The sequence below is a fragment of the Schistocerca gregaria genome, chromosome 2 (genome assembly GCF_023897955.1).
Source record: "Schistocerca gregaria isolate iqSchGreg1 chromosome 2, iqSchGreg1.2, whole genome shotgun sequence".
In the NCBI taxonomy this organism is placed as follows: Eukaryota; Metazoa; Arthropoda; class Insecta; order Orthoptera; family Acrididae; genus Schistocerca; species Schistocerca gregaria.
Genome location: NC_064921.1, coordinates 302,184,277 through 302,203,357, shown reverse-complemented (window position 1 = coordinate 302,203,357; position 19,081 = coordinate 302,184,277). Strand labels below are relative to the sequence as shown.

The window sequence follows — 19,081 nt, the reverse complement described above, 5'->3', positions numbered from 1 at the left end:
TCACAATCTTGAAAACACTGCTACTTAACAATTGGCACTGAATTCTAGCTCTAGACACAATTCATCGTCACTTCTTAACAATGCTCACTACAAACAATCCAAAACCAAACAGAGATCAGCTGTAGAAGACTGACGCTAATCTGCGCGCACGTACACACACACACACACACACACACACACACACACACACACACACACACACAGAGAGAGAGAGAGAGAGAGAGAGAGAGAGAGAGATGGTGCATTTACATTGGGTTGGCTGGACACACAATGCTGAGGTTGCAGTTTTGCAATTGGCTTCGGGCTGGGGATTGTGCTGGGTGGGGTAAAGAGATGGAGAAAGAGTAGAAAGCAGGAGTAGGGGTTGGGGACAGGGAGCTAGTGGCCCAGGGGGAGGCAACAGGTGTGCAATACGGGAATGGAGAATGGGCAGCAGATGCATGGGCTAGGCAGGTGATGCGTGGGTGTCAGAGCCAGTGAGATGTGGCACACAATGAAGATGATGTGGAGGCAAGCATTGGAGGGGGGTGGAGGGTTCTTGGGCAGAGGGTGTGGGGACAGTGAACTGGTGGATGTTGATGCCAGGAGGATTACTGGAGAGCTGGATGTGTTGCAAGGATAACTTCCATCTACGTACTTCAGAAAAACTGGTGTTGGAGGGAACGATTCAGATGAACTCAAGCAAGTTATGCTCAGTGATGTGTTGTGTCAGAGCATGGTCAACTTTGTTGTTGGTCACAGTTTGGTGGTGGCCATTAATTCTGATGGACAACTGGTTGTTGGTAATGCCTATATAAAATGTGGTGTAGTGATTGCAGCACAGTTGGTGTATGGCATGGCTGCTGTCACAGGTATTCCTGTCTCTGAAGACGGGATAGGATGAGCCTGTGGCAGGGCTGGAGTAGCATGTGTTGGGTAGGTGGGTTGGGCAGGTCTTGCATCTGGATAGGCCTCTTGTGACAAGGAATTGGGGGGGGGGGGGCATAGGGATGGTCCAGGATGTTGTGTAAGTTGGATAGGCAACCACTTTAGGGGAGGATTGGAAGGATATTGGGTTGGATGTCCATTATTCCCAGGTATGATGACAGATAATCAAAGACATAGCGAAGGATATTCCTTCCAACCCCTCTTACAGTGGTATTCCATTGCCCATCCAACCTACAAAACATCCTGGTCCATCCTTATATCATTCCCACTCCCCACCTCTTGCTATCAGTGTCCTAGCCTTGTGGAATATCCAGGTGCAGACATGTGTGATACACCTACCCTGCACGTCCTACTCCAGTCCTGTCACAGGGTGACTCATGAGAGGCGTGACCACTAGTGAAAGCAGCCATATCATGTATCAGCTGGGCTGCAATCACTGTACTGCATTTTGTCAGGGCATGACCACCAGTGAGCTGTTCATCAGAATGAATGGCCACTACCAAACTGTGGCCAAGAACAAATTGTGTGCAGTGGCACAGCATGCTGCTGAGCACAAATTGCTAGAGTTCAATAGCTCCTTCATAACCAATGCCAATTGGATCCTTCCTCCAAACAACTTTTTCTGAACTATACGGACGGGAGTTACCCTTTCAACATGTCCTTCAAACCCGTAATTCTCCCGGCCTCAAACTCCACCAACCCTTTGTTCCAGATCCTCTGCTGAACAGTTTTCCCTCACTCTGTCTTGTCACCATCTCCAATCCATGTCTCCACATCATCATCATACGCATGTTTCACGTTCCTAACTCATGCACCTCCATCCGTATCTCCCATCTTCCTATCTGGAACACCTGCTGCCTCTCTCTGAGCTGTTAACTGCTCATTCCCAACTCCTCCTCCTGATACTCACCTCTTTCTTCCTCTACCCACCCCACCTGACTCAACGCCCACCTCCACCCCTGCCCCCACCCCTGCCCCCATTCCCATCCCCATCTGCAACCCCCTCCCCAACCATAGTCCACCTGCTTAACTGCACCCCTGGCACTGTTTGTCCATCCAGCACAATATAGGTGCACAGATTTTTTTTTTTTTGTGTGTGTGTGTGTGTGTGTGTTTAGATAGTCAAAGAAGTTCTTCCAATAGCCAGCATTGTTTTAATTCTCTTTTGTGTGTAACTTTTGATGACTCAGTGCTTCTGATATTTGGTGGTCGGTACATTATTTTACTCATAGAGATATATATATACAGTATTCCCTTCCTTTGCAACAAGTGCTTAAATATACTACTCATAGATATTTATATACATTCTAGCAGCAATGAAATCCCAGTTGTTTTGTAGTCTTTCCGGTGTAATATCAGCTTAAAATATGTGAATTTTATGTTAATTTTTTTTCTTATCATTTTTGTCATTTAAAGCCGCAAGGCAGAGGTATATTCTCTTACAGATATTTTTTTTTCCTTGTGTAATTTGTCAGTAATAACTGAATATGAACATAACTTGTCTCTGTAAGCTATATAAACCAGCACTCTTTGAAATATTTGTATGAGGTAAAATATGTAATCTGTAAAAATCTTGTATGCTTGGTGCTCTGCAGCTTGTATGTATTTGTTAAAAGACATCAGTCTGTACATCGTGACCAATATGTAAAAACGTTTGCCAGATTGCTATTTTGGCATATAGCCTATCATCTGTGGCATCTGAGACAGGTTTTGTGGTGTGCATCCATCTTGCTCATTGTTTTGTTTGTAACAGTTAACATCTGTTTTATCTCTTTGTATATTCTAGCCTTATGTACTATTTTTCCAAATGCAGGCTTCAGTGTATATAGTAGTGCACATCAGAGATGTATTTAGATATGATCTTAGAGGTAACAGGAGACCTGTAATACAAGACTCTTCGTCCTGACCACCAGTTCCACGTTTTCATCTCGTGACAGTAGTGTCCAGTTTGACCAAGAAGTATGGCCATTAAAGTGTTTGGCAGCTATAACATGTACATACAACCTGTGCACCACAAAGGTAAGACAGCTAATGGACTCTGTCATCACTGTCATGACAACATGGGTTTCTGTGTTTTCTAGATCCACATCAATTTAAATATCATTAAGATTTCGTACGTGACACAATTTTCATTTGGTACAGATGTACATGTTATCTAAATAACTTTATATTTCTACTGTAATGTATATAAAATGTTCTTATGTGATAGACATAATATAGACACATTTATTTGTTTGTACCCTGTGTTAGATGTCACTGATGATGGGCTGTATGCCCAAATACCAGTCTTGCAGCTAAATATTTTTACATGCAGCTTATGGTGTTTGTGTATAAATTGACAAGCTAAATTAAAACTCCATCCACGAGATAAGCAACTGGCCTGCCTCAGAAATGTTAATATTTATTTGTAAAACATAGTAGTATTGTTTGTTGCTGACTGGGATAGATAAAATATTGGTTGTTTCTGTTTGGTGCAGATACAATTTATCATTTTAGTTTACTTATCTGATCCACTCTGATTATGAATTTGTCTTTATTTGTGTACTGCACAAACATTTGCTTAGTTTAGGGAAATCATTTCCCTCTTCATCTTCTTCTTATTGCTTCTCTCTCTCTCTCTCTCTCTCTCTCTCTCTCTCTCTCTCTCTCTACCACACACACACACACACACACACACACACACACACACAACACTACTGAATGTGAGAGAGAATGCATTTCTTCTTCCTAATCTTCTCATTCTTTATTTCCTCCTCTTTTTGGAAATATGGGTCCTTCTCCTGAGAGTATTACCATTGTGAGAAAACTTTTGCAATGTATACGTTCAGTTGTAACCCTCAGTGTTTCATAAAATGTTTTTATTTTATTAATTATTAGGAATTCGACAGCGACTATGGTTCATATTTCAAACAAGTGCTAACCAGTATGGAGCCACAGAAACTTTTGCATCAAACGAGTAAGCTGATATGTTGAGTCCTACTAACCTTTGGTTGCAGGCTGTTGCTATGTCTCAGTGGCATTGTTGCTTGCTTGCTATTTGTACTTATTGCATTTTATGTTTGAAAATTTAGGTGGCAGTTCTATATGTTGGGCAACACATGGTCATTGGTACCATCTTTTGTGTTTTCTATGAGTAGAATTACTTTAGTAACAGAAGCCTAGGGACAGTCGTTTCTTCACATATTGAAGCAGTTAATTTTCAGCTTATTTTGTTGGTAAACATTGCACTCAGTAGTTAGTTATGTTTGATAGTAAAGAAGAATTTGTATTGAGTTGAAAATTTGGAAATATTTGAGTCTTGTTTTTGTGAAATAAGTGTCATCAGGCAATCTGGTTTTTCAAACTTTTACAACTGATTTACATGAAGTCATTCAAGGGAATCCTAAAAAAATGTTATTGGCCCTTATAACAGCTTCAACAGAATACAAATGCTCAGTTATTTCTTAGGTATGAAACTTCCTGGCAGATTAAAACTGTGTGCCCGACCGAGACTCGAACTCAGGACCTTTGCCTTTCGCGGGCAAGTGCTCTACCAACTGAGCTACCGAAGCACGACTCACGTTCGGTACTCACAGCTTTACTTCTGCCAGTATCCGTCTCCTACCTTCCAAACTTTACAGAAGCTCTTCTGCGAGTGCTAGTTCTGCAAGGTTCGCAGAAGAGCTTCTGTAAAGTTTGGAAGGTAGGAGACGGATACTGGCAGAAGTAAAGCTGTGAGTACCGAACGTGAGTCGTGCTTCGGTAGCTCAGTTGGTAGAGCACTTGCCCGCGAAAGGCAAAGGTCCCGAGTTCGAGTCTCGGTCGGGCACACAGTTTTAATCTGCCAGGAAGTTTCATATCAGCGCACACTCCGCTGCAGAGTGAAAATCTCATTCTGGAAACATCCCCCAGGCTGTGGCTAAGCCATGTCTCCGCAATATCCTTTCTTTCAGGAGTGCTAGTTCTGCAAGGTTCGCAGAAGAGCTTCTGTAAAGTTTGGAAGGTAGGAGACGGATACTGGCAGAAGTAAAGCTGTGAGTACCGAACGTGAGTCGTGCTTCGGTAGCTCAGTTGGTAGAGCACTTGCCCGCGAAAGGCAAAGGTCCCGAGTTCGACTCTCGGTCGGGCACACAGTTTTAATCTGCCAGGAAGTTTCATATCAGCGCACACTCCGCTGCAGAGTGAAAATCTCATTCTGGAAACATTTCTTAGGTAGTTCTTCAGTATTAGATAACTGAAATTGGAATATTTATTCATTCATCCATGGTGAGTAGTCTTGTGAACAATTGAATTAGAGATATAGTCATGTTTTTGAGACAATGCTCTTTTCATCCTATAAATCATAATATTTTGACATATACAATAACAGAAATTCCTGGACATAAAATACATACATAAGGGAAAGGCAACCACATAAATATAGATGATTGGTGCTTGGCACACAGAATCATATAATTGAAAAAAGTTGACACTAGCTTTGAGCTCTTGATCTTTTTTTCTAGTAAGAGTGCACATATTCATACACACAGCCACACTGTGAGGCCTAATGCTGTATATTCATTATCGAAAATAGCTGCCTAGGTAGATGGAGGTGGGTAGCAGGGTGGGGAAGGATGTACTAGGCAAGCAGGGGTTAGTAAGATAGTGTGAGGCAGGTCTTTCACCAGATGACTCAATGGCTGCACAGCAAGACAGAAGGATTTCTGAGGGTAGAGTGTATGGAGGGATAGAGTGTGGGAGGGGTGGAGATACAGGAAAGGAGAGGAAGGTGGTGGTGAAGAGCGAGAGTAGGGAGAAGGGTGGAAAAAATGGGGGAGAGAGATAGAACATGATTTGCATTGCGAAGGAGTGTTGTGGTCAGAAGGGAGAAGGGAAAAAGTAATTTGAGAACATGAGAAAGAAGTTAGGGGAGGTTTAGGCCAAGGGGATTGTGTGTGTGTGTGTGGGGGGGGGGGGGGGCTACGCTGGGGTGGGGATGTGTAGCAAAGAAATTCAGGGGTGGGGTAAAGAAAAGCATGGTTAAATTTAGGTTGTTGGCTAAAGGTGAAGCCTGGTTGTGTGGGTCAGAGTTTGGCAGGAAGGTGGACAACAGTGATACAAGATGGGTATTTAAGAGTAGTCTGTTTCATGGAGGGTGGGGGAAGTTTTTGCGGATAGGGAGCCAGAGTAAGCCAGTAAGATATGGTGGGAACTATGAGGGCCTTACAGGGGTGGGAAGGTGGTTGATTCAGAGTGATATGCTTTTTCTGGGTTATAGGTAATTGCATTTGGGCATAGAACAGGTGTAGCAGGGAGAGCTGCCTCAGATGGTGCCAGGAAAGCTTTTCCACCTGTTGAAGGGTAAGAATTTCCATTGCACTAATAAAATTAAGGAAGTTGGGGTCACAGAGTAAAATGATTTTGTGAAAGGAGCGCAGGCCAACAAGTACCATTGGAGCTTGGCTTGTATGATTATGAAGGACAAGTTTGGTGAGTGTGGAACTGTTGGAACTGGAAGATGTTTATTTTCTTGCAGTAGGGTGGGTGACAGCCCAAGAAGCCAATTTTAATGGTAAGCCCATTAGGTGGGATACCATGTGCCAGACAAGATTTCAGGAAGGGGATGTGTGCTTGGAGTTTTGCTAGGACAAAGGAGAGTTTTCCATATTGGTGGAGGTAGAATGAGCAGGGATTCTCAAACCAAAAAGAGAGAGAGAGAGAGAGAATAAGAAGGTAAAAACTTATGGTTGAAGTGTTTAACAGAAATAGTTGGTAATTACTGCAAAGAGAGCTATCTAGGAATTTGTAAGGAATATCAGGAAATGTTTTATGCAATCAGGAGGTAGTAGCAGTGTTCATAAATAGATCAACTCAGTCGCAAATTGTTACACAAGGCTGTGAAAAACCATGCACGATTGACAATGCAGTGACGAATAAACACACATGAGTCGATAGCGGAGAATAGTGTGCAAACTGCACTGGAATTAAATGTTAAACAGGAGGGGGGGGGGGGGGGGTGTCACTGTGAGAACAGCACGGCAGTATTTAGTGTGGTTGAGTTTTACAACAACATGTGTTCAAATTGTGCAACAGACGGTGGCTGGTATGTTTTTTGAAGACAGGTACCACAGAGGAGGCATGTTAAAGAGTAAAGAATGGACAAATGTGTTGTAGGTAATTAAAGAAAGATAGTAACAAAAGTAAAGGGGTATGGCATGGAAGAGAGTTGAATTGACAGTGTATAACAATAAACAATGGAAAATACTGGATAGAAAAATATGTAAAATAAGGGAAAGGCAACTGCTTACCTGTGGAGGATTGTTGCGTGGCAAACAGAAACACATAACAGAAAACAATTAACAATTGATTTTGAGCTCTTACTCTTTTTCTAGTAAGGAAGCATGCGCTCTTACACACATCCACTGAGGCACAAACGTACATGCTTGCAGTAGCAGCAAGACTAGGAATTCAATATCAGTTATTAAAACTATTTGCTTGGATAGATGGAGATAGGGAGGGGGTAATAAAGGATGCACAAGGGAGCTGAGCAGTGTGGGGCAGGTCTTTTGCCAAATGACTGAGCGGCTACACAGCAAGACAGAAGTAGTTCTGATGTTAGAGTGTATGAGACAGAGAGAGTTGGAAGGGTGGAGAGGGGAGAAAAGGTAAGGAAGGTGGTGGTGAAGAGAGAGAGACAGGGAGGTAGGCGAGTAAGGGAGAAGGGTTGGGCGAAGAGGGAGGGGGGTAGAGAAAATGCAGTACATGATCTGGATGGGGAAGGAATGGTGTGTGCAAAAGAGAGAAGGGGAAAGGTAAGATGATGTAGTGAGACACAAGGTAACAGAGATTTTGAGCAGGAGGATTGTGAGACTACAGGATATGCTGGATATGCAGGAGAGGCAATTCTCACCTGCATATTCAGAGACATTTGTGCGGGCTGTGAAGTGAAGCAGCTGTTGAATTCGTTAGTGTTGAGATGTGCAGCATGATTGGTGACTGGCTGATTGAGTGTTGTTTGCCACAGTTTGTTGGTGGCCATTCAAGAGTGGACAGTTGGTTACTTGTCCTGCCCATGTAGAATGCTGTACAGTAATTGCAATATAGGTAATATATAACATGGCCCTCTCCCCCATTCTGTTAACGAAGTGTGAAATTTACAGAATGAATTTTCACTCTGCAGCAGAGTGTGCTCTGATCTGAAACTTTGTGCCAGATTAAAACAGTATGCCAGATTGGGATTCGAAACTGAGACCTTCACCTTTTGCGGTGCAAGTGTTCTGCCAACTGGGCTATCCAAGCATGTCTCACAACCTGCCCTCGCAGCTTCATTTCCGCCAGTACCTGATCTCCTATCATCCAAACTGCACAGAAGTTCGCCTCCACAGCATTCCTTTCTTTCAGGAGCGTTAGCCCAACAATATATGCAGAACAACTTCTATGAAGTTTGGGAAGCAGGTAATAGATACTGCTGGAAGTGAAACTGTAAGAATGAGTCATGAGTCATGCTTTGATTATTCAATAGAGCTCTTACCCAGTCCTGGTCTGGGACAACATTTTAATCTAACAGGGAGTTTCAGAGTGTTTAATTTATTTTAACACTTATTCTTATTGTTTCAAAAAGGAATGAACTGTTTTAAGTTGCATGATCTGGAAATGGCATTTTTCATTTTCTAAACTCACAGAGCTAAACCTCAAAATCTGAATAAATGATGCAGTGGTGCTCTTCTGATTCGTAACTTATAATTTTAGATGCTGGCTCAGCCATTCAATTTAGTTTTTCCTTATGTACCTGCAATCCCAAAGGTGGTTGCAAGTGTAGTTCTTTCAGTATTCCCAGTCATATGAGTTACTAATATTTCCCTAACTATCTCACTGCTGGCTAAGTTTACCTAATTTTCTTATTAGCATTATTTCTTTATACATTCAGGGCACTTTAGCATTTAAGCTGATAATGAAAGATATAACAGTTTATTTTCAGCAAAATATGATTTCCAGTGATTGGCAACCAACAACATTTCGTATTGGGTTCTGTTTTCAATAACTTGTGCCCATCCATATACCAAGTTGACTTCTGTTGGCTAAAACTGAGAACTTTTCTGACAACATTTTATCCCAGAGAACACTATTTAAAAAACAGAGCAGAGTTTTTTTCTATTTTATAAGAGACTCTCATTTGTTTCACATGAATGGTATGAGATATCTTTCAAAACACTGCAGGCTATTTCTATACCCAGTTGAGCTGTGTTTTTCCTTTGTAACTATCTCATGTATTTTGGTATGTTAAATCCTGATCAGAGAAAAGAATAGCCTAATTAAGGGTTTGTAGTTTCACTGTCTCTGGTCTGATTGGTTTCCTGTTAGCTTCTCATTGTATTCTTGATGTCAGGTACTGTTTGGTTTGTTTATTGTGTCTCTTTTTACTCATTCATGACTCTCTTCCAAATTTTCTGAATCCACTCATAAGTTTCATACTGTTTTCAGTTCATTTAACTTTAATCTACATTCAATCTCATCCTTTTATTGATGGGCTTCTCCTTAAATTTGACTCAGACTGAAAAAAATGGTTTTTAATGATAAAAATGCATCTAACATTTCCATTATCTTTTATTGCATTTTATACTACTTGTGTTTATATCATCTCTCTTCATTCTTCTTTTTATTCTTTAAAGTTTTGTTACCATTGGTGCAGATTTTTCCTCCTCCTTCTCTATTTCTCATTTTCATTGTCCTAGTTTGGGATATAAATCAAGGACTTCTATTTTTGTCTGTCTCCCCAGTACTCCTCTCCTTCTTTAAGTATATCTTCTGTTTTTCCTCCTCTCCTCACTATGGACTCCCCACCTTATCTGCTATCTCTTTCTCAGTCTTCCCCATGGTCTGTTTCCAGTTAACCAGTCAGAAAATATTTTTTTGTCACTTTTTCCTCTTCTGTTCTCTTCATAAGTTCATATCATAAACCTATAAAAACATATACACTTACTTAAAATAATTGAAAACTACAATATATTACATTAAAGACAAGCATTTTCTAAACTCATACATTGCAGGGTGAAAGGGAGTACATTGAAATAAGTATTTCTTGTTTCAGAATGTGTTAAACGCAGGATTTGAATGCCTAGATTACATAATTTAGGAATGAAGGTAACTGCTTGTATAATTGTTGAGATGTCAACAACTTGATGGTTTTCATAGTTTCCAATGGTTTGTTTTATTATCTTTGGTTCATTTTGTGTATAAGTAAATAGAGAGATTGTTGCAGTCTTCAGTTAAAATTTCAAAGATGATTTGAATTCAGTATGCTTTCTCATTATCAGTTTACTATGGATGCCCATCAATCTCTTGATCTAGTGGACTTCATCTTGACCAGTTCAGTTTTCATTAATTGTGGTTGCTGCAGTTACATGCAAGGCAGTGTTAAGGGTTTTTTTATTACATTGCTTAAAATTAATTTAGAATTGTTTTCCATTCATTTGATATACTGCTGAATGTATGACTCTCTACATTAACATGGGATGCAGCTAGTCCTTTAGTTTCTTATGCTACTAATTCTTGATACTGTTTTGAGTAATAATAATAATAATATGCAAGTCTTGTAATTGGATGCCACTTTAGTGATTTATGTGTTTTTGACCTACCCCTGTTATCCAACTGGGGAATTGTTTCTGGTGATTCCTTACCTGATTGAAAAGGTGTAGGTTATTTTAAAATGCACTCTGAAATATCCAAAGTCTGACTGGAATTTAATCCCATGACATCTCAGTTTCCAGGAATGTACTTTACACCCAGACCACTGGGCCCAACTCTGTCTTTAAATCTGCCATTCTTTTGCTGTATGGTATGACACTCATTTACATGATTATGTTTCATAATTCTGCCTGAAGGTGCAGCAATAAAAGTCAAAAGGTGGGACAGCTCAATTAATAAGAGCTTCTAGTCTGAGAGGTATAAATTCTGTTTTCTAATTCTTTTAATATGCAACTTCCCTTTGTTGGATACGGCACCTAATAATGAACAAGTAAAAATTCAAATCAGTAAATTTGAGAAAATACACAGTTCAGAGATTTTAGCCTGTGGGAAGAGATCTTGTAGAATGGCTGTACTACAGTGTCCATAAATGTGCTGGACACACCTAATATAACTATAAAAGAGCACACATAAACTAGGTTCCCACTCAGTTTACTCAGATAAGTAGTGGTTTTAAGTAAAATAATTTGATAAGACATAGTTGAATGACTTTGACACTTCATTAAAGGATTATGAATAATAGAAATATTTTGGGATGCTTCTTATTAACATTACAGGGTGTTGATGGGAAAGAAAATTCTATGCAAGACTAGAGTATTGGTGTTGTAATAAGGTCAGCCAAGTCCATGTTGATGCCAAGATGGCTCCTTTATTCGTTGCATGGCCCTTCAATATTTTCATGCTAAATCAGGTTAAGTTCTTTGTCTCTAATAATTTAAAACACTAATATAAAAAGGTAAACAATGAATTTAACAAGAAAATGTGTGTGAGAGTGATTTATTTTGGAAACTTCCAGGGAAAAAAAGCCAATTAATACGCTGTTCATGTTAGTTTGTTGTTGACAGTTATTAAGTTTGCACAGTGACTTGGAAGCTGAATTTGTAAAGTGAGTGCAAATTCAGTTTTAGCTCCAGATGAGCTCTATGTCATGACGTTTATGCATGCATTTTGTGTTGTTTCTTAATACACATGCACACTTATCTCATTGAGCACCAGCTTCTAGAGAACTTTTTCATGCATGCTTTTTGCAGGAAAATGTTCTCACAGATGGAGAGGGATCAGGGGAGGAATGTGAGGTGACAGATGAATGTGCTATGCTTCTTAACACGAAGGATGCTTCTCTTCATAAGCATATTAGATCACAAGATAAAAGCACTGGTAAGTTCATCTCATTCATATCCATGTGTGCAGAGCATTCGGTGTTGGTGTTGGTTATGGTGTTTCTCCCTCCTCTAACGTAAATAATAGCAGTTCTGTTTTTATTATTAGTCTTGTTTTATGATTTGTTGTTGGGTTAAGGTGTAAAATATGTGTAGCTGTGAAAAATGTAACCTGTCTTTCGTTAACGGAATGCGGGTAAGACGATATGAAAGATCCTCAAGTTTTTGAGGGATAAAATTATACTGAAGTGTGTTAAATATTTTCTGTGCCATTTCTCTTTCATATGACTAGTTATAGGCATTTGATTTCATTCCTCGATGTGATGTGTTTTGCTAATAGGCATGAAAGCTCTTTGTTTCTGCAACTAATTGTGTTGCATATTGGTTGGTGGTGGTAGATTTAGTTGCACAGTAAATAGAGATTTGTATTCATTGTGAGTAAAGAAAACAAACAGTGGAAGGGTTAAAGGTAGAGCTCTTTGCAAATATGAATTATCTTGTGTAGTCAAATGGAACTCTTATTCATTAAGTGAATTATGTATTAGCAAACTTTTAAAATACCCTGGAGACTTGAAAGGTTATTTCTAGTGTTTCAGAATCATTTGAGACAGATGCTTTAAATCGTTTGATGGAAATGTTAGTCAAGGCTGGATGTATTTTCAGTATATGGATACTTAAGAAAACCTTCACCAGGCACTAGTGTTCGATGTTCCTCACATTGCTAAGTGATGATAGTTTACACATGTTCACACACAACCAGACATACATCCAAACTGACCCCTGTGGCATCAGGCTTTACATATGCTGGCTGATTAACTGTTCCAGGAGAGACTTTTGCAAATATTTTAAAGTTGTAATCTTTTAGTCTGCATCTTCAAATTGTTACAGTGTTTGAATACATTTGTCATCTGCTGTAAGTGTAAACCATAAAGCACAGAAAAATGTATGTTGCAGGTTGAGGGTGAGACTAGATGAGAAGTGCTAATAGTTATGATACATAGCTAAACCATGAAACTGAAAGGGAAGAAAATATTAGTGGTGAAGTAAATAATCCCAGATATATTTATAAAAACGTTTTAAATTATTCTCCCCTATACCAATTATGTTCACCATGTAAACAAATACCTGACTTTGAAAAGTCTCATAAATTGATTTAATTAGTTTTCTGTGCGAGTAAATAATACCAAACAGCATGGAAATTAATATATTAAATTGAAGGTCGCTATTGAGCAGTTTAATGTTCCACACTTCTGTAATATGTAAGGACACATTAGTAATGTCTTCATGATTGTGAATTAGGGGAGCAGTGAGGCATTTGTAATCATTCGTCATTTTGAAACCTTTGTCATTTGTTGTTTGCTATTTTGTCTACATCTACATAGATAGTCCGCAAGCCATCGCATGGTGCTTGGCGAAGGGTACCCTGTACCATTTCTAGTCATTTCCTTTCCTGTTCCACTCGCAAATAGAGCAAGGGGAAAACTATGCCTCTGTATGAGCCCTAATTTCTTCTATCTTACCTTCATGGCCCTTTTTTTTTTTTTTTTTTTTTTACGTTCAGTGTATGTTGGCGGCAGTGTAATTGTTTAGCAGTCAGCTTCAAATGCCAGTGCTCTAAATTTTCTCAACAGTGTTTCTCGAAAAGAATTTCACCTCCCCTTCGGGGATTCCCATTTCGGTTCCTGAAGCATCTCCATAACAGGTATGTGTTGCTCAAACCTGCTGGTTGTAAATCTAGTAGCCTGCCTCTGAATTGCTTTGATGTCTTTCTTCAATCCGACCTCGTACAGATCCCAAACACTCAAACAGTACTCAAGAATAAGTTGCACCAGCATCCCGTATGCGGTCTTCTTTACAGGGAACCACTTTTTCATGAAATTCTCCCAATAAACCTAAATCGACCATTCGCCTTCCCTACCACAGTTCTCACATGCTCGTTCCACCATATATCGCTTCGCAGTGTTACGCCCAGATATTTAAACGACTTGACTGTATCCAAACATTACAGGTTTGTTCTTCTTACTCATCCACATTAACCTACATTTTTCACATTGAGGGCTAACTGCTATTCATCACATCAACTGGAAATTTTGTCTAAGTCGTCTTGTATCTTCCTACAGTCACTCAATGTCAACACCTTACCATACACTGTGGCATCATCAGCAAACAACCGCAGATTGCTGGCCACTCTATCCACCAAATCATTTATGTATATAGAGAACAGCACCGATCCATCACACTTCCCTGGGGCACTCTTGATGGTACCCTTGTCTTTGGTGAACACTGGGACTAATTTAGATGCTAACAACTGCTTATCTGCTCTACCTAACAGAAACTTTCTCCTAGCCTTCTTGACTAATTTATTAACTTTCATTATAATTGTTGCTATAACATTATCATGATCGCTAATTCCTGTTTCTATACCAACATTATCGATGAGGTCTGATCTATTGGTAGCTACAAGGTCTAAGATACTTCCATTGCTTGTGCGCTGCCGAGCTAGCTGCTCAAGACAATTGTCAGAAATCATGTTCAAAAGTACTTCATGTGACTGTCTGCCTCTACCCAGTTTCTTCATTGTTTGAATTAGCATACTAGAGAGTCTCTTTTGTTTAGAAATGTTAACCCCAACTATGGAACACTCTGAATTTTTCAGTTTTTAGTCTTTAATCTGTGACCCACCACTCTTTGTGTTTATTCTTCTTGATCGCCTACAGAAAAGGCCTGTCTGCTGATAATAAAAGGATTTTAGCAGAAAGTTTTCATATTACATGGCTACATCAGATGGATGCTAGCAGCATTTCAGGTGGAAAGCAACATAGAACAAATGCTCTGCAGTCACTGCTCATAGTTGACACATTCTACTTTAGGGATGCTATGTATATAAGTTTTAATTTCATATGTTTTAAATAATATGATTTTCTTTTTGATTAATAGTCCAGAATTGTCTTCAAGCCACATCTAGATTTGTTCAAGACACTATAAAAGATTGGCCGAACACTTTCATAAAGAGATTTATTAACTTGCAACATTTCCTGGAAATTTGTTACTGTAAGATACAAATACTGAATAACTAACTAGATATATTTTTTGCACTATTTGAAACAAAACAAGGAAGAAGCATGTAAAATATTTATTTCGTCTAAATTAGATGGAAATATTTATAACAGAGGAATTAGTGCATTCATATTGACAGTCAGGTATCTTCTTTCTTTCATTAGCCACTCAAGGAAGCTGTCAAGAGAACACATTTGGTAAGTTGTAGAACTTTGGTAACACTCTGTTTGTCCCAAAAATTATAGCACATTTTCTATTTTGGGCTATTTATGAACACGACAGCATGGATTTTTTTTTTTTTTTTTTTAAATTATAACGTTACAGTATTCAGTCTAAGGCTATAAATGTTTAGCATTTCTGCACTTTATGTACTAGTATTTTCAGATCTAAATCATAACCATAAATTCTCCTGTTTTGCCATTGTCCATTGTTTCAGAGATCCTAGGAGAATTATCATCTTAATTCACAAACAAATATTTTATGCGATAAGGGTTTTACTCACAAATCTCATGATGTTACATGAAATGATGTAGCCGCATGTCAAATGTGCAGTTTTCTATTTATGTTCTTTGTTGATTTCCGGAACAGATTTGAAATAGTACTTTCAAATACTACACATGTACTAGATATTACATTACTTACAATCAATTTGTGGCTTTCTTATTTTCGTGTTTGGCATGTTGAGTTTGAAATTATGAATAAAAATAAATAAGTATACACAATATATAAGTAATATCATGTAGTGTGCCTGACAGCCGGGCTCAAAAATTGGAGCACCAGAAACGATAGGAAATAATTAAATTTTACTTATCATGTTTATACAGTATAGTAGGAAGAATATGTGATTAAATCAGTAGATGATTTTGATTCTAGTGCAAAGAGCTACCAGTTCTGGCTGCAACAGTGGCTGTAAACCATCTGGGCATAGAGTCGGACTGAACTTGGATCTCGTGTATGAGTATGTAATTCCATGCTGCTTCAATTCTGTACTAGAGTTCATCAGTTGTTGAGGCCGGTGACAGTTGGTGTGCCAGCTGCATGGATACCCCTGACCAGATGTTATTAATGGGTGAGGGATCTGTAGAATGTGCTGAGCTGGGGCATGGGTGAACACCATTTATATCAAAGTTGGTCACGATAGCACAATCAGTTTGTGGTCTTGCATTATCTTCTTGAAAATTAATGTCACAAAGACCTCAAATATAGGGCACAGCTATTGCTCTTAGCAGAAATATAATAGCTGCTATCCAAACTACCAGCTTTGCAAACCAGAGGTGATCATCAATCCAACAACGTCCTATATCATGATGATGATGAATGCAATCTGACAATGTTCAAACTCCTCCGAGACACCACACATGGATATGTACTTCATGATGCTGTACATATAAATAGGATTGGTCTGACAAGACAACATGATACCACTTGTGCACAATTTGCTTACAAGTCAAGCATTGCAGATGGTGGTTGTAAAAAATCGCATGAAATCAGCAGAAAGAATCACTCATGAGTTTCAGAGTGCTACTAGCAGTGTAATTAATAAATGGCAGTGTGCAAGGAGTTCAAAAGAATGGGATACGATAGCTGCTCGTAAGCCACATATTTCTGTAGTCTGCTAAACAACACTTGAGATATTGTAAAAAGTGACAAACTGGACTGCGAATGACTGGAAACAAGTGATTTGGAGTGATAAACTGTGCTAGACTTTGTGGAAATCCAATTTAAGAGTTTGGATTTGGTGAAAGCCTGGAGTGTGTTACCCACCATCTTATGTAATGTTAACAGTGAGGTACAGAGAAGATGGTGTTGGGAGTGTCTAGGGTGTGGTCCCCTAATTCACTTAAGCAAATACTAAATGTGGAAGGACATGAAAATATTTTACAGCACTGTACTGCAGAGGAGCAGTTTGGAAGTGATGATTGATTGTATCGGTATGACAGTGCGTCCAGTAATGAAGCAGCAATTGTGAATAATGATTTGTGTATGATAACATTCCTGAAATGGACTGGCCTGTCCAAAGTCTTGAGCTGAATCCAGTGGAACACATTTGGGATGAGTTAGATTGCCAAATTTGCTCCAGACCCCGGCATCCAATGTCAGTACCTTCTCTGGTTTTGCCTCATAAGGAAGAATGGGCTCCCTTTCCTCCACAGACATTCAGACGCCTCACCGAAAGTGGCCCCAGCAATGTTAAAGCCTTCGTAAAGGCAAAAGGTGGACATACCTCATACTAATGCCTACTAATAGATTTCTAACTTACTATTGATCAGATAGTGTATGTCCAGTGTTGCCATTTGGCTCACCATTATCTGCGTACTTCTCTCTGTTGTTTCATCAAAGGAAGCCACAATAATGGTTATTGTCCTGACAGCCCATGATTCTCCGTATGTCATGCGGATACTTGTCGTCCTGCAAAAAAAGCCCATTTCATAATTCTAGATAATTGATTAGGCTATACAATCCCACTTGGCTGAGTGACGCATATATCTGTCCTCTCAGTGTTGAGATCCCGTATGGCATTGAATATGGTCCCTTTGAATCCATTGATTCCATATTGGCATGACAATCGTAGGTTCTCAAACAATGTGAGCAACAGTATTGCAAAACGATAAATCACGGTCTCAATAGGCTCTGATCCTGCTGCTTTCAAATTCTGACACAGTGTGGCGGATGTCTTTCTTTCAGGGGGCATATCACAATGTTCTCACAAAGAACCAACATTCAAATGCAATTTATGAATAAGACTCCAGCCGCATGATTTTTCCTTTGATACAGAATGCAGATGGTATTACTTCCATTTGTTTTATTCATTTAGCTGAAACGCCAATCACTTATGAATAATAAAGCATGAATAATAAACATTCCTTGTACATGTTATGAAGAAAAATAATAAAGCAGTTGTTGATAACAAGCTACACAAATTTAAGGCAGTAGTATACTTTAGTATGGTTTTCTTGTATCTGCACACACAATTCCACCTAATTTGTTATTTACAATGTGATTGAAAGGTGTAAAAATGTGTCTTGTCGCCTAAGTGTTCCCTCCAATGCTATATGCAGTTTAATAGAGGACCATTGAACCCAGTTTTGACCATTTTAGAATACATCAAGAATTAATTTAGAGAACACATGAACAGCTCTGTTAGAGCCTTCTACGTGGCTGCCTATTAGCATCTTTCACATGTAAACTAATTGCAGTTTGTCACACTAGTGATATTATAAACTGTGGGTTAACACCAGGTATCCAAGACAGTATTAGGTTTGTGAGTTCTGAACTGTCACATCTGACATACATTCAGTGGTCTTTGATGTTGGGCAAATTTTAGGCCCATACCATAAAGTAGTTCACATCCTCACTGTTTTCAGGCCACTGTAATGTATTATCAGCAGTGTGCCATGAGCATTTTTGCAGAAAAAGGCCATAACAGTTGGAGACAACCATCATCAGGTATGAAGGAATATAAGTAGTCAATGCTAATATTGTCACATCTCACAGAACTTATGATGCTCTCACAGCATAATACTGCTGACTATAACCAATTTGTATTACATGTACTTGTGATGATGTGGTGTTGTAGAAGACTGAAGATCTAGAGTTGATTATGTATGTGATTTAACAGAAAGTATGAGTCACCTGACCAAACAGCTCCATTTATAATGATCCACAATCAAATTATAGTTTTTCAATGCACACTGCAGTCATAAATGTAGATTTTGTGGGGTAAAACATTTTTGGATTGTAGATGACACAAACACTGTAGGGCCGCGAGGGTTAGCCATGCGGTCTGAGGCGCCTTGTCACTGTCTATGCAGCCCCCTGCCCCCCCTGCCCCCCCCCCCCTCCAGCCCCCACCTGGTCGGAGGTTCGAGTCCTCCCTCAGGTGTGTGTGTGTGTGTGTGTGTGTGTGTGTGTGTGTGTGTGTGTGTGTGTGTGTGCGCGCTGTCCTTAGCATAGGTTAGTTTAAGTTAGAATAAGTAATGTGTAAGCCTAGGGACCAATGACCTCAGCAGCTTGGTCCCATAAGAGCTTACCATAAATTTCCAAAAACACAGTATGTTCAAAAAGTACTGAATCTTCTTCTTACCCACACAAACAAATGAAGTGTGAGACACTTTCTTTGGTGGACATATGGTGAGGGATACTCATACGCACTTGCAAACTTTTTCGTACCAGTAGAAAGCATTAGGTTAGATTAATTATTCATTGCATAGACCCACAAAAGAGGGGATCCTCCT

At 39.4% G+C, this 19,081-nt stretch overlaps 1 protein-coding gene across 12 annotated transcripts in view; it reads left to right on the top strand.

The window, feature by feature from the left end:
* The window catches only part of LOC126336925 (transmembrane protein KIAA1109 homolog), a 468,521-nt gene that overhangs the window by 238,420 nt on the left and 211,020 nt on the right, over window positions 1–19,081 (top strand). For 8 of the 12 annotated variants that reach the window (XM_050001082.1, XM_050001080.1, XM_050001090.1 and 5 more), the window contains 2 exons: window positions 11,661–11,787; window positions 15,011–15,043. In XM_050001082.1, coding sequence (XP_049857039.1) covers window positions 11,661–11,787; window positions 15,011–15,043 — 160 coding nt within the window. The remainder of the gene's footprint in view (window positions 1–11,660; window positions 11,788–15,010; window positions 15,044–19,081) is intronic. The other 4 variants (XM_050001087.1, XM_050001093.1, XM_050001091.1 and 1 more) reach the window with 1 other exon arrangement.